The sequence below is a fragment of the Anolis carolinensis genome, unplaced genomic scaffold (genome assembly GCF_035594765.1).
Source record: "Anolis carolinensis isolate JA03-04 unplaced genomic scaffold, rAnoCar3.1.pri scaffold_7, whole genome shotgun sequence".
NCBI classification, from domain to species: domain Eukaryota; kingdom Metazoa; phylum Chordata; class Lepidosauria; order Squamata; family Dactyloidae; genus Anolis; species Anolis carolinensis.
The window spans coordinates 10800186-10815060 of record NW_026943818.1 but is presented as its reverse complement, the minus strand read 5'-3'; the positions used below and the strand labels follow the sequence as shown (position 1 = coordinate 10815060).

General features: G+C 45.2%; 1 protein-coding gene across 1 annotated transcript in view; it reads right to left on the bottom strand.

The window, feature by feature from the left end:
• LOC100552233 (discoidin domain-containing receptor 2) overlaps positions 1–14189 on the bottom strand; it is a 31004-nt gene extending 16815 nt beyond the window's left edge. The window contains exons 1-7 of the mRNA XM_062959528.1: positions 13859–14189; positions 5617–5734; positions 4008–4110; positions 3689–3917; positions 783–930; positions 378–483; positions 69–255 (exon numbers count right to left, since the gene is read on the bottom strand). Of these exons, the coding sequence (XP_062815598.1) occupies positions 69–255; positions 378–483; positions 783–930; positions 3689–3917; positions 4008–4110; positions 5617–5683 (840 nt within the window). The 5' untranslated portion in view covers positions 5684–5734; positions 13859–14189. The remainder of the gene's footprint in view (positions 1–68; positions 256–377; positions 484–782; positions 931–3688; positions 3918–4007; positions 4111–5616; positions 5735–13858) is intronic.
• Positions 14190–14875: the final 686 nt, after the last annotated feature.

Here is a 14875-nt window from a genome sequence, read left to right as displayed (position 1 = left end):
AAACCAGGTATGGAAAGTATACATGCCCAAAAGTTGTTGAGTATCAATGACCATAAAAAAAGTTCTACCTTCATGAAGGTGAAGTTCCTTTGCCGGTCAAACTGGAACTCCAGCCCAACGGCGCCGTTCCGGAAGCTGTTGTTCCTCCATCCCACGTAGTCGTAGCCCGGCCACACTCTGTATTGGTGGCTCTTGGTGAAATCATCCAACCCCAAGATGCCATCAGTCAGCTGGCCCAAGCCGCCATGGAGAGACCTAACAAGAAAGTATTTGTGATTATGCTGCCATTCCAAGTGAGAGAAATGTCTTTGGGACAGAAATATGGAGATCAAGGAGGGAATAGAAATGACCAACCTGGAGTGTTGGTCTCCTCATACCTGCGTTCCTGGAAACCATCGTAAGTCGAATCGTTCAGGTAGACAATGGGATGTCCTGGAGCTGCCATGACCTCACCTTCTGGCATGCTGTAGGCCTCCAAACCATCTAGGAAAGGAGATAGCTGAAGGTCAACATGAGGAACCTCATCTCTGGTCCACCTACAAAAGATCTTCCCGTTTCTTCCATCCATCTTCAGACCAAATACAGCACAATTCTATGGTCAAGTTTCTGCTGGAAGAAGACCATGAAGTAGCGCTGGAGGACCCTGGAGATTTCCAGATTCTATTTGGAATCTCTCAGCTCTCCAGCACAATTCTATGGTCAGGGTCTGCTGGAAGTTGGCCATGGAGTTGTCCTGGAGGATCTGGATATTCCTAGAGAGAACATTTTGATCAAATCCTTACCAGACCAAACGCAGCCATACAGTTCTACTCGCATGCAGACGGTCATGGGCTGCTCAGTGACCGGGATCACTCGGATGTAGCGGGCAATGATAGGCGGGCGAAGATCTTTAAGGACCACGTCGTATGTGTCAATGTTGCCCTGAATAACCTGGAATGGTGAAGACACAGCGGTGACTTTTCATGGAGTACCATGGGCAACAGGTTGGGGAAGGCTTTGGGTGCAAGGTTCAAAGGGTTGGAGTCCAACGACCAAAGGGTTGCAATACAATAGCCAATGGAGTGGAGTATGATGACCAATGGGTTAGAGTATGAGGGCCAAAGGGTTGGAGTATGGTGGTGAAAGAATTGGATTACAATGGCCAAAGGTAGGAATATAGAGGCCAATGGGTTGGAGTCCAACGGTCAAAGGCTCAAGGTCCAATGGGCAAGAGTATGATAGTGAAAGAGTTGGAGTCCAATGACCAAAAGAGTGAAGTATGAAGACCAACGGGTTGGAGTATGATGGCCAATGGGTTGGAGTACAATGGCCAAATGGTTGTAGTATGGTGGTGAAAGGGTTGGAGTCCAATGACCAAGAGTTTGGAGTCCAATGGTCAAATGGTTAGAGTAAAAGGGTTGGAGTACAATGACCAATGGGTTGGAGTACGATGGCCAATGGGTTGGAGTACAATGGCTCCGATGGCCAATAGGTTGGAATATAATGACCAATGGGTTGGAGTATGATGGCCAATGGGTTGGAGTATGATGACTAATGAGTTGAAGTACGATGGCCAATGGGTTGGAGTACAATGGCTCCGATGGCCAATAGGTTGGAGTATAATGACCAATGAGTTGGAGTATGATGACCAATGGGATGGAGTATGATGACCAATGGGTTGGAATATGATGACCAATGGGTTGGAGTACGATGGCCAATGGGTTGGAGTACAATGGCTCCGATGGCCAATAGGTTGGAATATAATGACCAATGGGTTGGAGTATGATGGCCAATGGGTTGGAGTACGATGGCCAATGGGTTGGAGTACAATGGCTCCGATGGCCAATAGGTTGGAGTATAATGACCAATAGGTTGAAGTATGATGGCCAATGGTTTGGAGTATGATGACCAATGGGTTGGAGTATGATGGCCAATGGGTTGGAGTATGATGACCAATGGGTTGGAGGATGATGGCCAATGGGTTGCAGTATGATGGCCAATAGGTTGGAGTACAATGGCTCCGACGGCCAGTAGGTTGGAGTATAATGACCAATGGGTTGGAGTATGATGACCAATGGGTTGGAGTATGATGGCCAATGGGCTAGAGTACAATGGCCAAATGGTTGTAGTATGGTGGTGAAAGGGTTGGAGTCCAATGACCAAGAGTTTGGAGTCCAATGGTCAAATGGTTAGAGTCAATGGGTTGGAGTACGATGACCAATGGGTTGGAGTACGATGGCCAATGGGTTGGAGTATGATGGCCAATGGGTTGCAGTATGATGACCAATGGGTTGGAGTATGATGGGCAATGGGTTGGAGTATGATGGCCAATGGGTTGGAGTACAACAGCTGATGGCTAATAAATTGGAGTATAATGACCAATGGGTTGGAGTATGATGACCAATGGGTTGGAGTATGATGGGCAATGGGTTGGAGTATGATGACCAATGGGTTGGAGTATGATGGGCAATGGGTTGGAGTATGATGACCAATGGGTTGGAGTATGATGGCCAATGGGTTGGAGTATGATGACCAATGGGTTGGAGTATGATGGCCAATGGGTTGGAGTACAACAGCTGATGGCCAATAAATTGGAGTATAATGACCAATGGGTTGGAGTATGATGGGCAATGGGTTGGAGTATGATGACCAATGGGTTGGAGTATGATGGGCAAAGATTTGGGAATATAATAGCTCAAGGGTTGCTCTTTTGCCGCTTATCCTCTGTCTAGATCAGGGGTCCTCAAACTTTTTAAGTGAGGGGCCGATTCACAGTCCCTCAGACTGTTGGGGAGCCGGACTATGATGAAATAGTCCAAAATTTGGATTGTTGTTGTTGTGTGTCTTCAAGTCATTTCAGACTTAGGTCAACCCTAAGCCTAAAGTTTAGGACAGAGGCCAGGTCAATGACCTTGGGGGGCCACATCCAGTCTACGGGCCTTAGTTTGGGGACCTCTGATCTAGATGATCTCGTAAGACCATAGGTAAGCAAAGAGACCTCCAAAGACCATCTAGATGATTTCATAAGACCATAGGTAAGCAAAGAGACCTCCAAAGACCATCTAGATGGTTTCATAAGACCATAGGTAAGGAATGGGGCCCCCAAAGGCTATCTAGACAACCTCACAAAACCATTGGTAAGGAAATTGTCCTCCAAAAGCCATCTAGATGGTCTTATAAGGCCGTAGCTAAGCAAAGAGACCTCCAAAGACCATCTAGATGGTTTCATAAGACCATAGCTAAGGAAAGGGACCCTCAAAGACCATCTAGATGATCTCATAAAGCCATCAGAAGACCATAGATAAGGAAATTGTCCTCCAAAAGCCATCTAGATGGTCTTATAAGGCCGTAGCTAAGCAAAGAGACCTCCAAAGACCATCTAGATGGTTTCATAAGACCATAGCTAAGGAAAGGGACCCTCAAAGACCATCTAGATGATCTCATAAAGCCATCAGAAGACCATAGATAAGGAAATTGTCCTCCAAAAGCCATCTAGATGGTCTCATAAGGCCGTAGCTAAACAAAGAGACCTTCAAAGACCAGGAAGACTTAGGTCAACCCTAAGTCTAAAGTTTAGGACAGGGGCCAGGTCAATGACCTTGGAGGGCCGCATCTGGCCCACGGGCCTTAGTTTGGGGACCCTTGGTCTAGATGAAGCTTCCTAGAAGCATCGAGCCATCAACGTGTTGGCAAAGGGCCTCTCACCCACCTGCCTGTTCTGCCGGTCCTTCCAAGAGAGCCAGCGCTCCCCGTTGCGGCTGTAGTCGATGCGATAGGCGCGGGCAAACTCCTTGCCGGTGGCCCTGGCGTGCCGCCCTTGGGTGCCCACCAGTGTGATGAAGTGCAGTTTGTGGAGATCAACCTGGAGGAACTGGACGTCTTCCGGCTGCAGGAGACCCGCCGGACACCAGGCCCCGTCGCCTTCCTCTCGCAGCAGCCTGCCAGAGAAAGAGATTGAGGAAACATGTCCCAGGAAACAGAACTGACCCTCCACCTTTGGGTCAAGGTCCTCCCCACCCATTGCTCACCGTGCATATTGAGGCCCCGTAGAATCGTACCACTGGCTGGAAGCAGTGATATCCTCGTCCCGGATGGTCCCTTCATGCATCCCCAAAGGATAACGGCATATTGCTGAGGAAGAGGGAGGAACAAGTGTCACAAGAACGTCAAGACAAAGGTCGGATAATACGAGGGTTGAATGAAAAGTAATGCCTCCACCTTCGTTACTTGGGTTTGGATGGGAATATTTTAATAAATCAAATGCAGAAATAATCCTGAGAATGTGCTCTTGAACTACCACTATTCACTTTTCCACATCATCACCAGACAATTGGATACATTTCTGCCAACGTGAACTAGTTTTCTGAAGCCGTCACAGAAGAAGTCGACACTCTGTTTCTGCGACCGGCGTCTCACAGTTCTCTCAACATCTGATGGCCAAGCAAAGCAATAATGTGACCCACACGTTCTTGTGAAACGCCAATGATGCTTGAAATTTCTCTTAGTGATACGACGATCGTCCTGAATCAATCTGTCAACCTTTTGCTTGTGAAATTTGGTGGTTGCTGTCACAGGACGTCCAAGTCTTTGTTTGTCATGCAAGTCAGATGTTCCCACCTCGACATCTTTAAACTTACTCGCCCAACGACGCACAGGACTCACATCAACACAATCGTCATAAACAGTGTGCATTCTCTGATGAATCTCCTTTGGGGTGACACCTCCTGCTGTCAAGAATTCATTGACTGCATGTTGCTTAAGTCGCATTGACCAACCGTCTGTGCAGGGTTCCATACTTTGCACTTTAACAACACAACCGTTCAATGCTAAGGCTTCCCTGTCTGTGCAGGGTTCCATACTTTGCACTTTAACAACACAACCGTTCAATGCTAAGGCTTCCCTGTCTGTGCAGGGTTCCATACTTTGCACTTTAACAACACAACCGTTCAATGCTAAGGCTTCCCTGTCTGTGCAGGGTTCCATACTTTGCACTTTAACAACACAACCGTTCAATGCTAAGGCTTCCCTGTCTGTGCAGGGTTCCATACTTTGCACTTTAACAACACAACCGTTCAATGCTAAGGCTTCCCTGTCTGTGCAGGGTTCCATACTTTGCACTTTAACAACACAACCGTTCAATGCTAAGGCTTCCCCGTCTGTGCAGGGTTCCATACTTTGCACTTTAACAACACAACCGTTCAATGCTAAGGCTTCCCTGTCTGTGCAGGGTTCCATACTTTGCACTTTAACAACACAACCGTTCAATACTAAGGCTTCCCCGTCTGTGCAGGGTTCCATACTTTGCACTTTAACAACACAACCGTTCAATGCTAAGGCTTCCCCGTCTGCGCAGGGTTCCATACTTCACACTTTAACAACACAACCGTTCAATGCTAAGGCTTCTCCGTCTGCGCAGGGTTCCATACTTCGCACTTTAACAACACAACCGTTCAATGCAAAGGCTTCCCCATCTCCACAGGGTTCCATACTTTGCACTTTAAGAGTTACGAAGGTGGAGGCATTACTTTTCATTCAACCCTCATACAGAAGGATCCGGCTTCATCTCTAAACCGAGGAGAGTAAAATATCATGATGTGATGGGAATGCCTCGAAAGACAACTGAAGGCAACGTCCTACCTGGGTTGACTTCAGAGCCAGAAGAACGGGAGAGTCCAGCCAGAAGAAGGATTGGCAAGCACAGCATCCTTGGCGTTTCCCACTTTAGCCGGGTTGTCCGTCACTGCCATTCACATTTCTGAGAAAAATAAAAATAAATGGTGGCGTGTTGCTGGGAAACCAAGCTATGTGTCTATGCCTTGAGGTGGGAAATAGTGGTCATTCAATCCCAGACATGTGCACACTTGGGCCCTCCAGGTGTTTTGGACTTCAACTCCCACAATTCCTAACAGCCAAGTTTGCCCAGGCCTGGAACATCCAGTAGTCATGGCAAAGAGTTTGTGGAGAATGCAAGACGGGGCCTTTTTGGTGCCAGCACCTCGATACGAAACTCTGCTTGATAGAATGAATGCAGCTTATTTTAGTGACAGTTACATTTGAAAAATTTATCGATATGGGTTAAAGAAAATTATTACAAGTTGATATGGAAATGGTATTTATTTAACACCAATAAAAAAAAAACAAATATAAACAAAAAATTATTCAAAACAATTGTTGGCGAGGATGCCAAAAGTGGGCACATATATACCTATGTGGTGGCAATGTAAATATGTAAGTTATTATTAAATTATATTATTAAATATATTATTAAATATGTAAATACAGTAGAGTCTCACTTATCCAACACTCGCTTATCCAAGCTTCTGGATTATCCAAGCCATTTTTGTAGTCAATGTTTTCAATACATCGTGATATTTTGGTGCTAAATTCGTAAATACAGTAATTACTACATAGAATTACTGCGTATTGAACTACTTTTGCTGTCAAATTTGTTGTATAACATAATGTTTTGGTGCTTAATTTGTAAAATCATAACCTAATTTGATGTTTAATAGGCTTTTCCTTAACCCTTATTATCCAACATATTCACTTATCCAAGCTTCTGCCGGCCCGTTTAGCTTGGATAAGTGAGACTCTACTGTATATACATTTGTGGTGGCGATGTAAATATGTAAGTGTATATACCTCACAACCTCTGAGGATGGCTGCCACAGATGTGGGTGAGACATCAGTAGAGAATGCTTCTGGAACATAGCCAGACAGCCCGGAAAACACACAACAACCCAATCCTTTGTTGAATTCCACAAGCATGTGGACAATGTCAACAGAAAGGAGGAAACCAAGGAAATGAACCAAATATGGCTATCAGTATTTTTTAAAAACTCCAACATCAGGACAATAAAACCAAGGGAATTCCAGACAGGAAACAATCAGGGCCAGCTAACACCTCCCAACAAAGGCAGGAAGCAGCCAGGCTTTGAAGCTGCAAGGCTATTCAATGCTAATCAAAGTGGCTAAATGCAACATTCACACTTACCTCCAACAGACAAGAGTTCTTTCTCCCAACCTGGAGATATATAAACCCCACTTGCATAGTTTTCCAACAGACCTCACAACTTCTGAGGATGCCTGCCATAGATGTGGGTGAAACGTCAGGAGAGAATGCTTCTGGAACATGGCCAGACAGCCCTGAAAACTCGCAGCAAGCCAGTGAATCCGGCCATGAAAGCCTTCGACAATAATAATAATAATAATAATAATAATAATAATAATAATAATTATTATTATTATTATTATTTTATTATGACACAGCAAACAAGATAGATATGCTGGATTTCGTATCACAAAATCACAAGTCGAACACTTCCCAAGTGTTTAGTATTGTGTGATTATTATTATTATTATTACTATTATTATATTATGACACAGCAAACAAGATAGATATGCTGGATTTCGTTTCACAAAATCACAAGTCGAACACTTCCCAAGTGTCTAGGACTGTGTGATGTATTTTCGGATGATATTATTATTATTATTATTATTATTATTATTATTATTATTATTATTATTATTATGACACAGCAAACAAGATAGATATGCTGGATTTCGTTTCACAAAATCACAAGTCGAACACTTCCCAAGTGTCTAGGACTGTGTGATGTATTTTCGGATGATGCGTGCAGATCCCAGTCGGGTGGCCTTTTGCAGTTGGCAGATCGTAATTATGTCAATGTCTATTGTTTCCAAATGCCGGCTGAGGTCTTTTGGCACGGCACCCAATGTGCCCATCACCACTGGGACCACCTGCACTGGTTTCTGCCAGAGTCTTTGGAGTTCAATCTTGAGGTCCTGATAGCGGCTGAGTTTTTCCTGTTGTTTTTCGTCAATGCGACTGTCACCTGGGATGGCGACATCAATGACCCAAACCTTTTTCTTTTCCACAACTGTGATGTCTGGTGTGTTGTGTTCCAGAACTTTGTCAGTCTGGATTCGGAAGTCCCACAGTATCTTTGCGTGTTCATTTTCCACGACCTTTGCTGGTTTGTGATCCCACCAGTTCTTTGCTGCTGGGAGGTGGTACTTGATGCATAAGTTCCAATGGATCATTTGGGCCACATGGTTGTGCCTCTGTTTGTAGTCTGTCTGTGCAATTTTCTTACAGCAGCTGAGGATATGATCAATGGTTTCGTTGGTTTCCTTGCAGAGTCTGCATTTTGGGTCATCAGCTGATTTTTCAATCTTGGCCTGAATGGCCTTTGTCCTGATGTCTTGCTCCTGGGCTGCAAGGATCAGGCCTTCTGTCTCCTTCTTCAGGGTCCCATTCGTGAGCCAGAGCCAGGCCTTCTCCTTGTCAGCTTTTCCTTCAATTTTGTCCAGGAACTTTCCATGCAATGTTTTGTTGTGCTAGCTGTCAGCTCTAGTTTGTAGTGCGGTTTTCTTGTACTGCTTTTTTTGTCTGCTGTGCTTTGAGGAGTTTCTGATTTTTGACTTCAATCAAAGCAGGTTCTTCACTTTGCTTTACATATTCTGCAGATTATTTACAGATTATTATTATTATTATTATTTATCACCTAACCAGATCCAATTCTCAAACATGGAAAAGCACGAAAGCGTTAATGTTCTCCTGGCCCGGGGGCCGGGGCGTCTCCCATTTGTAATTGCAAACAGCTGGCCAAATGTACATTAAAAATCATGTTGCAGCCATTGGATGGAGTCAAACATTGCAAGTCGAAAAGAGGGAGGGGAACCGAACAGCTGCCTTGAGCCTCGGCTGGAAAGAAGGAAGGAAGGAAGGAAGGAAGGAAGGAAGGAAAGAAAGAAAGAAAGAAAGAAAGAAAGAAAGAAAGAAAGAAAGAAAGAAAGAAAGAAAGAAAGAAAGAAAGAAAGAAAGAAAGAAAGAAAGAAAGAACCCATCCATTGCAGAACTTCTTCCTTCCGGCATCTGTCAGCCTTCTGCTCTCATCTCTTTGGGAGCATCTACACTGTCCAATTAATGCAGTTTGACACCACTTCAGCTCCTATGGAATCCTGGCAATTGTAGTATTACAAGGTCTTGAGTCTTTTCTGCCAAAACGTCCTCATTACCGGTTCTTAGCAGATCTCTACCAGGTCTTTTGTAAAGCAAATAAATCTCCACGACCAGTTCTAGAAATTGATTTACAGTAGAGTCCCACTTATCCAACACTCGCTTATCCAACGTTCTGGATTATCCAACGCATTTTTGTAGTCAATGTTTTCAATACATCGTGATATTTTGGTGCTAAATTCATAAATACAGTAATTACTACATAACATTCCTGCGTATTGAACTACTAAATTTGTTGTATAACATGATGTTTTGGTGCTTAATTTGTAAAATCATAACCTAATTTGATGTTTAATAGGCTTTTTCTTCATCTCTACTTATTATCCAACATATTCGCTTATCCAACGTTCTGCCGGCCCATTTACGTTGGATAAGCGAGACTCTACTGTACTTGCTGTGGGTTTTCCGGGCTGTCTGGCCATGTTCCAGAAGCATTCTCTCCTGATGTTCCGCCCACATCTATGGTAGACATCCTCAGAGGTTGTGAGGTCTGCTGGAAACTAGGCAAAGTTGCAAAAGTGGGCACGGTAGTGTATCCCTCCTTTAAAATGTCATGCAGTTTGTTTGGATATCTTTTGACAGCTCTGTCGGCAGGCAATATGCTATCCCAGACATCTCCGAACTGAGAAAGACCTCCTTTCCCTTCTTTCTATCTTTCTTGTCTTCCTCCATCCCTTTCTACTCGGGTCTCCAAACTCTAGAAAAGTTGGAAAACTGGGCACAGTAGTGTAAAGATAAAAATAAAAATTTCCCCTTGAGTCCGATTCTAGGAGGTGGTGCTCATCTCCATTTCTAAGCCGAAGAGCCGGCGTTGTCCGTAGACACCTCCAAGGTCATGTGGCCATTGGCATGACTGCATGGAGCGCCGTTACCTTCTCGCCAAAGCGGTACCTATTGATCTACTCACATTTGCATGTTTTCAAACTGCAAGATTGGCAGAAGTTGGGGCTAGAAACCTTCCTCCCTCCCTTGCTACTCGGGGCTCAAAACACTAGAAAAGTCGCAAAAATGGGCACGAACTGGACATCTTTGAACTGAGAAAGACCTCTTTTCCCCTCCTTCCTTCCTTCCTTCCTTCCTTCCTTTCTTCCTTCTTCCTAACGTCCTCCATGCCTTGCTACTCAGATCTCCAAACTCTAGAAAAGTTGCAAAAGTAGGCACGGTAGTGTATCCTTCCATTAAAATGTTACGCAGTTTCTTTGGGTATCTTTTGACAGCTCTGCCAGAAGGCAATATTCCATCCTGGACATCTCCAAATTGAGAAAGACCTCCCTTCCTTCCTTCCTTCCTTCCTTCCTTCCTTCCTTCCTTCCTTCCTTCCTTCCTTCCTTCCTTCCTTCCTTCGAACTTCCTCCATGACTTGCTACTCAGGTCTCCAAACTCTAGAAAAGTTGCAAAGGTGGGCACAATAGTGTATCCCTCCAATAAAATTTCATGCAGTTTCTTTGGGTATCTTTTTACAGCTCTGCCAACAAGGCATCTCTGAACTGAGAAATACCTCCTTTCCCTTCCTTCCTTCTTCCCTTCCTTCCTAAGTTCCTCCATGCCTTGCTACTCGGGTCTCCAAACTCTAGAAAAGTTGCAAAAGTGGGCACAGTAGTGTATCCCTTCATTAGAATGTCATGAAGTTTTTTGGGTAACTTTTGACAGCTCTGCCGGCAGGCAATAGGCCATCCTGGACATCTTTGAACTGAGAAAGACCTCTTTTCCCCTCCTTCTTTCCTTCCTTCTTTCCTAACTTCCTAATTCCTCCATGCCTTGCTACTCAGGTCTCCAAACTCTAGAAAAGTTGCAAAAGTGGGCACAGTCATGCAGTTTGTTTGGGTATCTTTTGACAGCTCTGCCGGCAGACAATATTCCATCCCGGACATCTCCAAACTAAGAAAGACTTCCTTTCCCTTCTTTCCTTCTTTCCTTCCTTCTTTCCTAACTTCCTCTAAGTTTTGCTACTCAGGTCTCCAAACTCTAGAAAAGTCACAAAAGTGGGCACAGTCGTGTATCATGCAGTTTCTTTGGGTATCATGCAGTTTCTTTGTCATGCAGTTTCTTTGGGTATCTTTTGACAGCTCTGCCAGCAGGCAATAGGCCATCCTGGACATCTCAGAACTGAGAAAGACTCCTTTCCCTTCCCTTCTTCCCTTCTTCCTAACTTCCTCCATGCCTTGCTACTCAGTTCTCCAAACTCTAGAAAAGTTGCAAAAGTGGGCACAATAGTGTATCCCTTCATTAAAATGTTATTCAGTTTGTTTGGGTATCTTTTGACAGCTCTGCCGGCAGGCATTATGGACATCACCGAACTGGACATCTCCAAAATGAGAAAGACTTCTTTTCCATTCCTTCCTTCTTTCCTAACTTCCTCCATGCCTTGCTACTTGGGTCTCCAAACTCTAGAAAAGTTGCAAAAGTGGACACGGTAGTGTATCCCTCTATTAGAATGTCATTAAGTTTTTTGGGTATCTTTTGACAGCTCTGCCGGCAGGAAATAGGCCATCCTGGACATCTTCGAACTGAGAAAGACCTCTTTTCCCTTCCTTCCTTCCTCTTTCATAACTTCCTAACTTCCTCCATGCCTTGCTAGTCAGGTCTCCAAACTCAAGAAAAGTTGCAAAAGTGGGCATAGTCATGCAGTTTGTTTGGTGATCTTTTGACAACTCTGCCTGCAGGCGATATTCCATCCTGGACATCTCGAAACTGAGAAAGACCTCCTTTCCCTTCTTTCTCTCTTTCTTGCCTTCCTCCATGCCTTGCTACCTGGGACTCCAAACTCTAGAAAAATCACAAAAGCGGACACTGTAGTGTATCCCTCCGTTAAAATGTCATGCAGCTCTTTTGGGTATCTTTTGACAGCTCTGCCAGCAGACAATATTCCATCCTGGACATCTTCGAACTGAAAAAGACCTCTTTTCCCTTCCTTCCTTCCTTCCTTCCTTCCTTCCTTCCTTCCTTCCTTCCTTCCTTCCTTCCTTCCTTCCTTCCACTTTCCTAACTTCCTAATTTCCTCCATGCCTTGCTACTCGAGTCTCCAAAAGTGGGCACAGTAGTGTATCTTTCCATTAAAATGTCATGCAGTTTCTTTGGGTATCTTTTGACAGCTCTGCCGGCAGACAATAGTCCATCCTGGACATCTCCAAACTAAGAAAGACCTCCTTTCCCTTCTTTCTTTCCTTCTTACAAACTCTAGAAAAGTCGCAAAAGTGGGCACGGTAGTGTATCCCTCCATTAAAATGTCATGCAGTTTCTTTGGGTATCTTTTGACAGCTTTGTCGGCAGACAATCGTCCATCCCGGACATCTCCAAACTGAGAAATACTTCCTTTCCCTTCCTTCCTTCCTTCCTTCCTTCCTTCCTTCCTTCCTTCCTTCCTTCCTTCCTTCTTTCCTTCTTTCCTTCCTCTCTCTATTCCTCAGGTCTCCAAAAGTCACAAAAGCTGGCATGGTAGTGAATGCCTCCATTAGAATGTCATGCTGTTTGTTTGGGTATCTTTTGACAGCTCTGCCGGCAGGCATTATGGACATCACCAAACTGGACATCTCTGAACTGAGAAAGACTTCCTTTCCCTTCCTTCCTTCCTTCCTTCCTTCCTTCCTTCCTTCCTTCCTTCCTTCCTTCTTTCCTTCCTTCTTTCCTAACTTCCTAATTCCTCCATGCCTTGCTACTCAGGTCTCCAAACTCTAGAAAAGTTGCAAAAGTGGGCACAGTCATGCAGTTTGTTTGGGTATCTTTTGAAAGCTCTGCCGGCAGACAATATTCCATCCTGGACATCTCCAAACTAAGAAAGACTTCCGTTCCCTTCCTTCCTTCCTTCCTTCCTTCCTTCCTTCCTTCCTTCCTCTTTCCTAACTTCCTAACTTCCTCCATGCCTTGCTACTTCGGTCTCCAAAAGTGGGCACGGTAGTGTATCCCTCCATTAGAATGTCATGCAGTTTGTTTGGGTATCTTTTGACAGCTCTGCCGGCAGACAATCGTCCATCCCGGACATCTCCAAACTAAGAAAGACTTCCTTTCCCTTCTTTCCTAACTTCCTAACTTCCTCTATGTTTTGCTACTCAGGTCTCCAAACTCTAGAAAAGTTGCAAAAGTAGGCACAGTCATGCAGTTTGTTTGGGCATCTTTTGACAGCTCTGCCGGCAGACTATATTCCATCCTGGACATCTCCAAACCTCCTTTTCCTTCTTTCTTTCTTTCCTCCAAACTCTAGAAAAGTCACAAAAGTGGGCACGGTAGTGTATCCTTCCGTTAAAATGTCATGCAGTTTGTTTGGGCATCTTTTGACAGCTCTGCCGGCAGACTATATTCCATCCCAGACATCTCCAAACCTCCTTTTCCTTCTTTCTTTCCTTCCTCCAAACTCTAGAAAAGTCACAAAAGTGGGCACGGTAGTGTATCCTTCCGTTAAAATGTCATGCAGTTTGTTTGGGCATCTTTTGACAGCTCTGCCGGCAGACTATATTCCATCCCAGACATCTCCAAACCTCCTTTTCCTTCTTTCTTTCTTTCCTCCAAACTCTAGAAAAGTCACAAAAGTGGGCACGGTAGTGTATCCTTCCGTTAAAATGTCATGCAGTTTGTTTGGGCATCTTTTGACAGCTCTGCCGGCAGACTATATTCCATCCCAGACATCTCCAAACCTCCTTTCCCTTCTTTCTTTCCTTCCTCCAAACTCTAGAAACGTCGCAAAAGCGAGCACGGCACGCCAGGCCTGCGCAAAGAGCGAAGCCGTCAACATTTCCTCCAAAACAAACGGAAGCCGAGGCGCAGAACATCTGCCAAGAAAAGAGAACAGATCCAAGGAAAGCTGGGGAACATCTGGAGGGCCGGGAAGGGTCCCCGAGTTACCTGCTTGGCCCCGGGAGTGGGCTGTCCATCTCTGCCCTGACCCCAGAGCGGCCGCCATGGCTCCTTCCTCCCCGCCTTGTGCCTCCAGCTGTGCTCCACTTCCTCCCATCCCTTCTCCCCCAACTTCTTTTTGTCCGGCCTCCCTCCGGCTGCTGGAGATCCACGCAAAGGATGCAAAACTCCTCCTCTCGCCCTTCCGTCCCTTTCCCTTTCCGCACAGGCCCCGGAGACGTCCCTCTCGCCTTTGTCCCTACAGTTCCTATAGCAACTCCATGAAAAAGAGCAGATGTGCAGCCGTGAGTGTGCATCCAAAAAGAAAAAAGCTGGACTCTTGTCTGTCTTCCCTTCTTTCTTTTCTCTCCTCCTCCTTCTGGCTCCCAAAGAGCCAGGCTGGGCCTGGAAGAAGGCCAAGGCTCGCATGCAAAAGAAAGGAAACCACAACACAAAGGGAAAAATATACTGGGAGAGAGCGCCGATTTGGAAACGGCACTCGGCACACTTTACAATCTGATAACCAAGGCTGAAATGCTTCCACAGTGTTGTAGTTATGGTTCAAAGCTACGGCACCTCGGGATTTGTAGTTTGCTGGGGCTCCAGGGATCTTTGCCAAGAAGGCGAAAAGTCTCGCAAAACGACAACTCCACTGAACACATTGCCTTGCGCCGTGGCAGTCCAAGTGGCATTGTAAAATCATAAAATAATAAGATTTGGAAGAGACCGCATGGGCCATCTAGTCCAACCCCCTGCCATGCAGGAAAGGCACAATCAAAGCATCCCTGACAGATGGCCAGCCAACCATGATGATGATGATGATGATGATGATGATGATGATAGTTGGAAGAGACCTCATGGGCCATCTAGTCCAACCCCCTGCCATGCAGGAAAGGCACAATCAAAGCATCCCTGACAGATGGCCAGCCAACCATGATGATGATGATGATGATGATGATGATGATGATGATGATAGAGTTGGAAGAGACCTCATGGGCCATCTAGTCCAACCCCCTGCCATGCAGG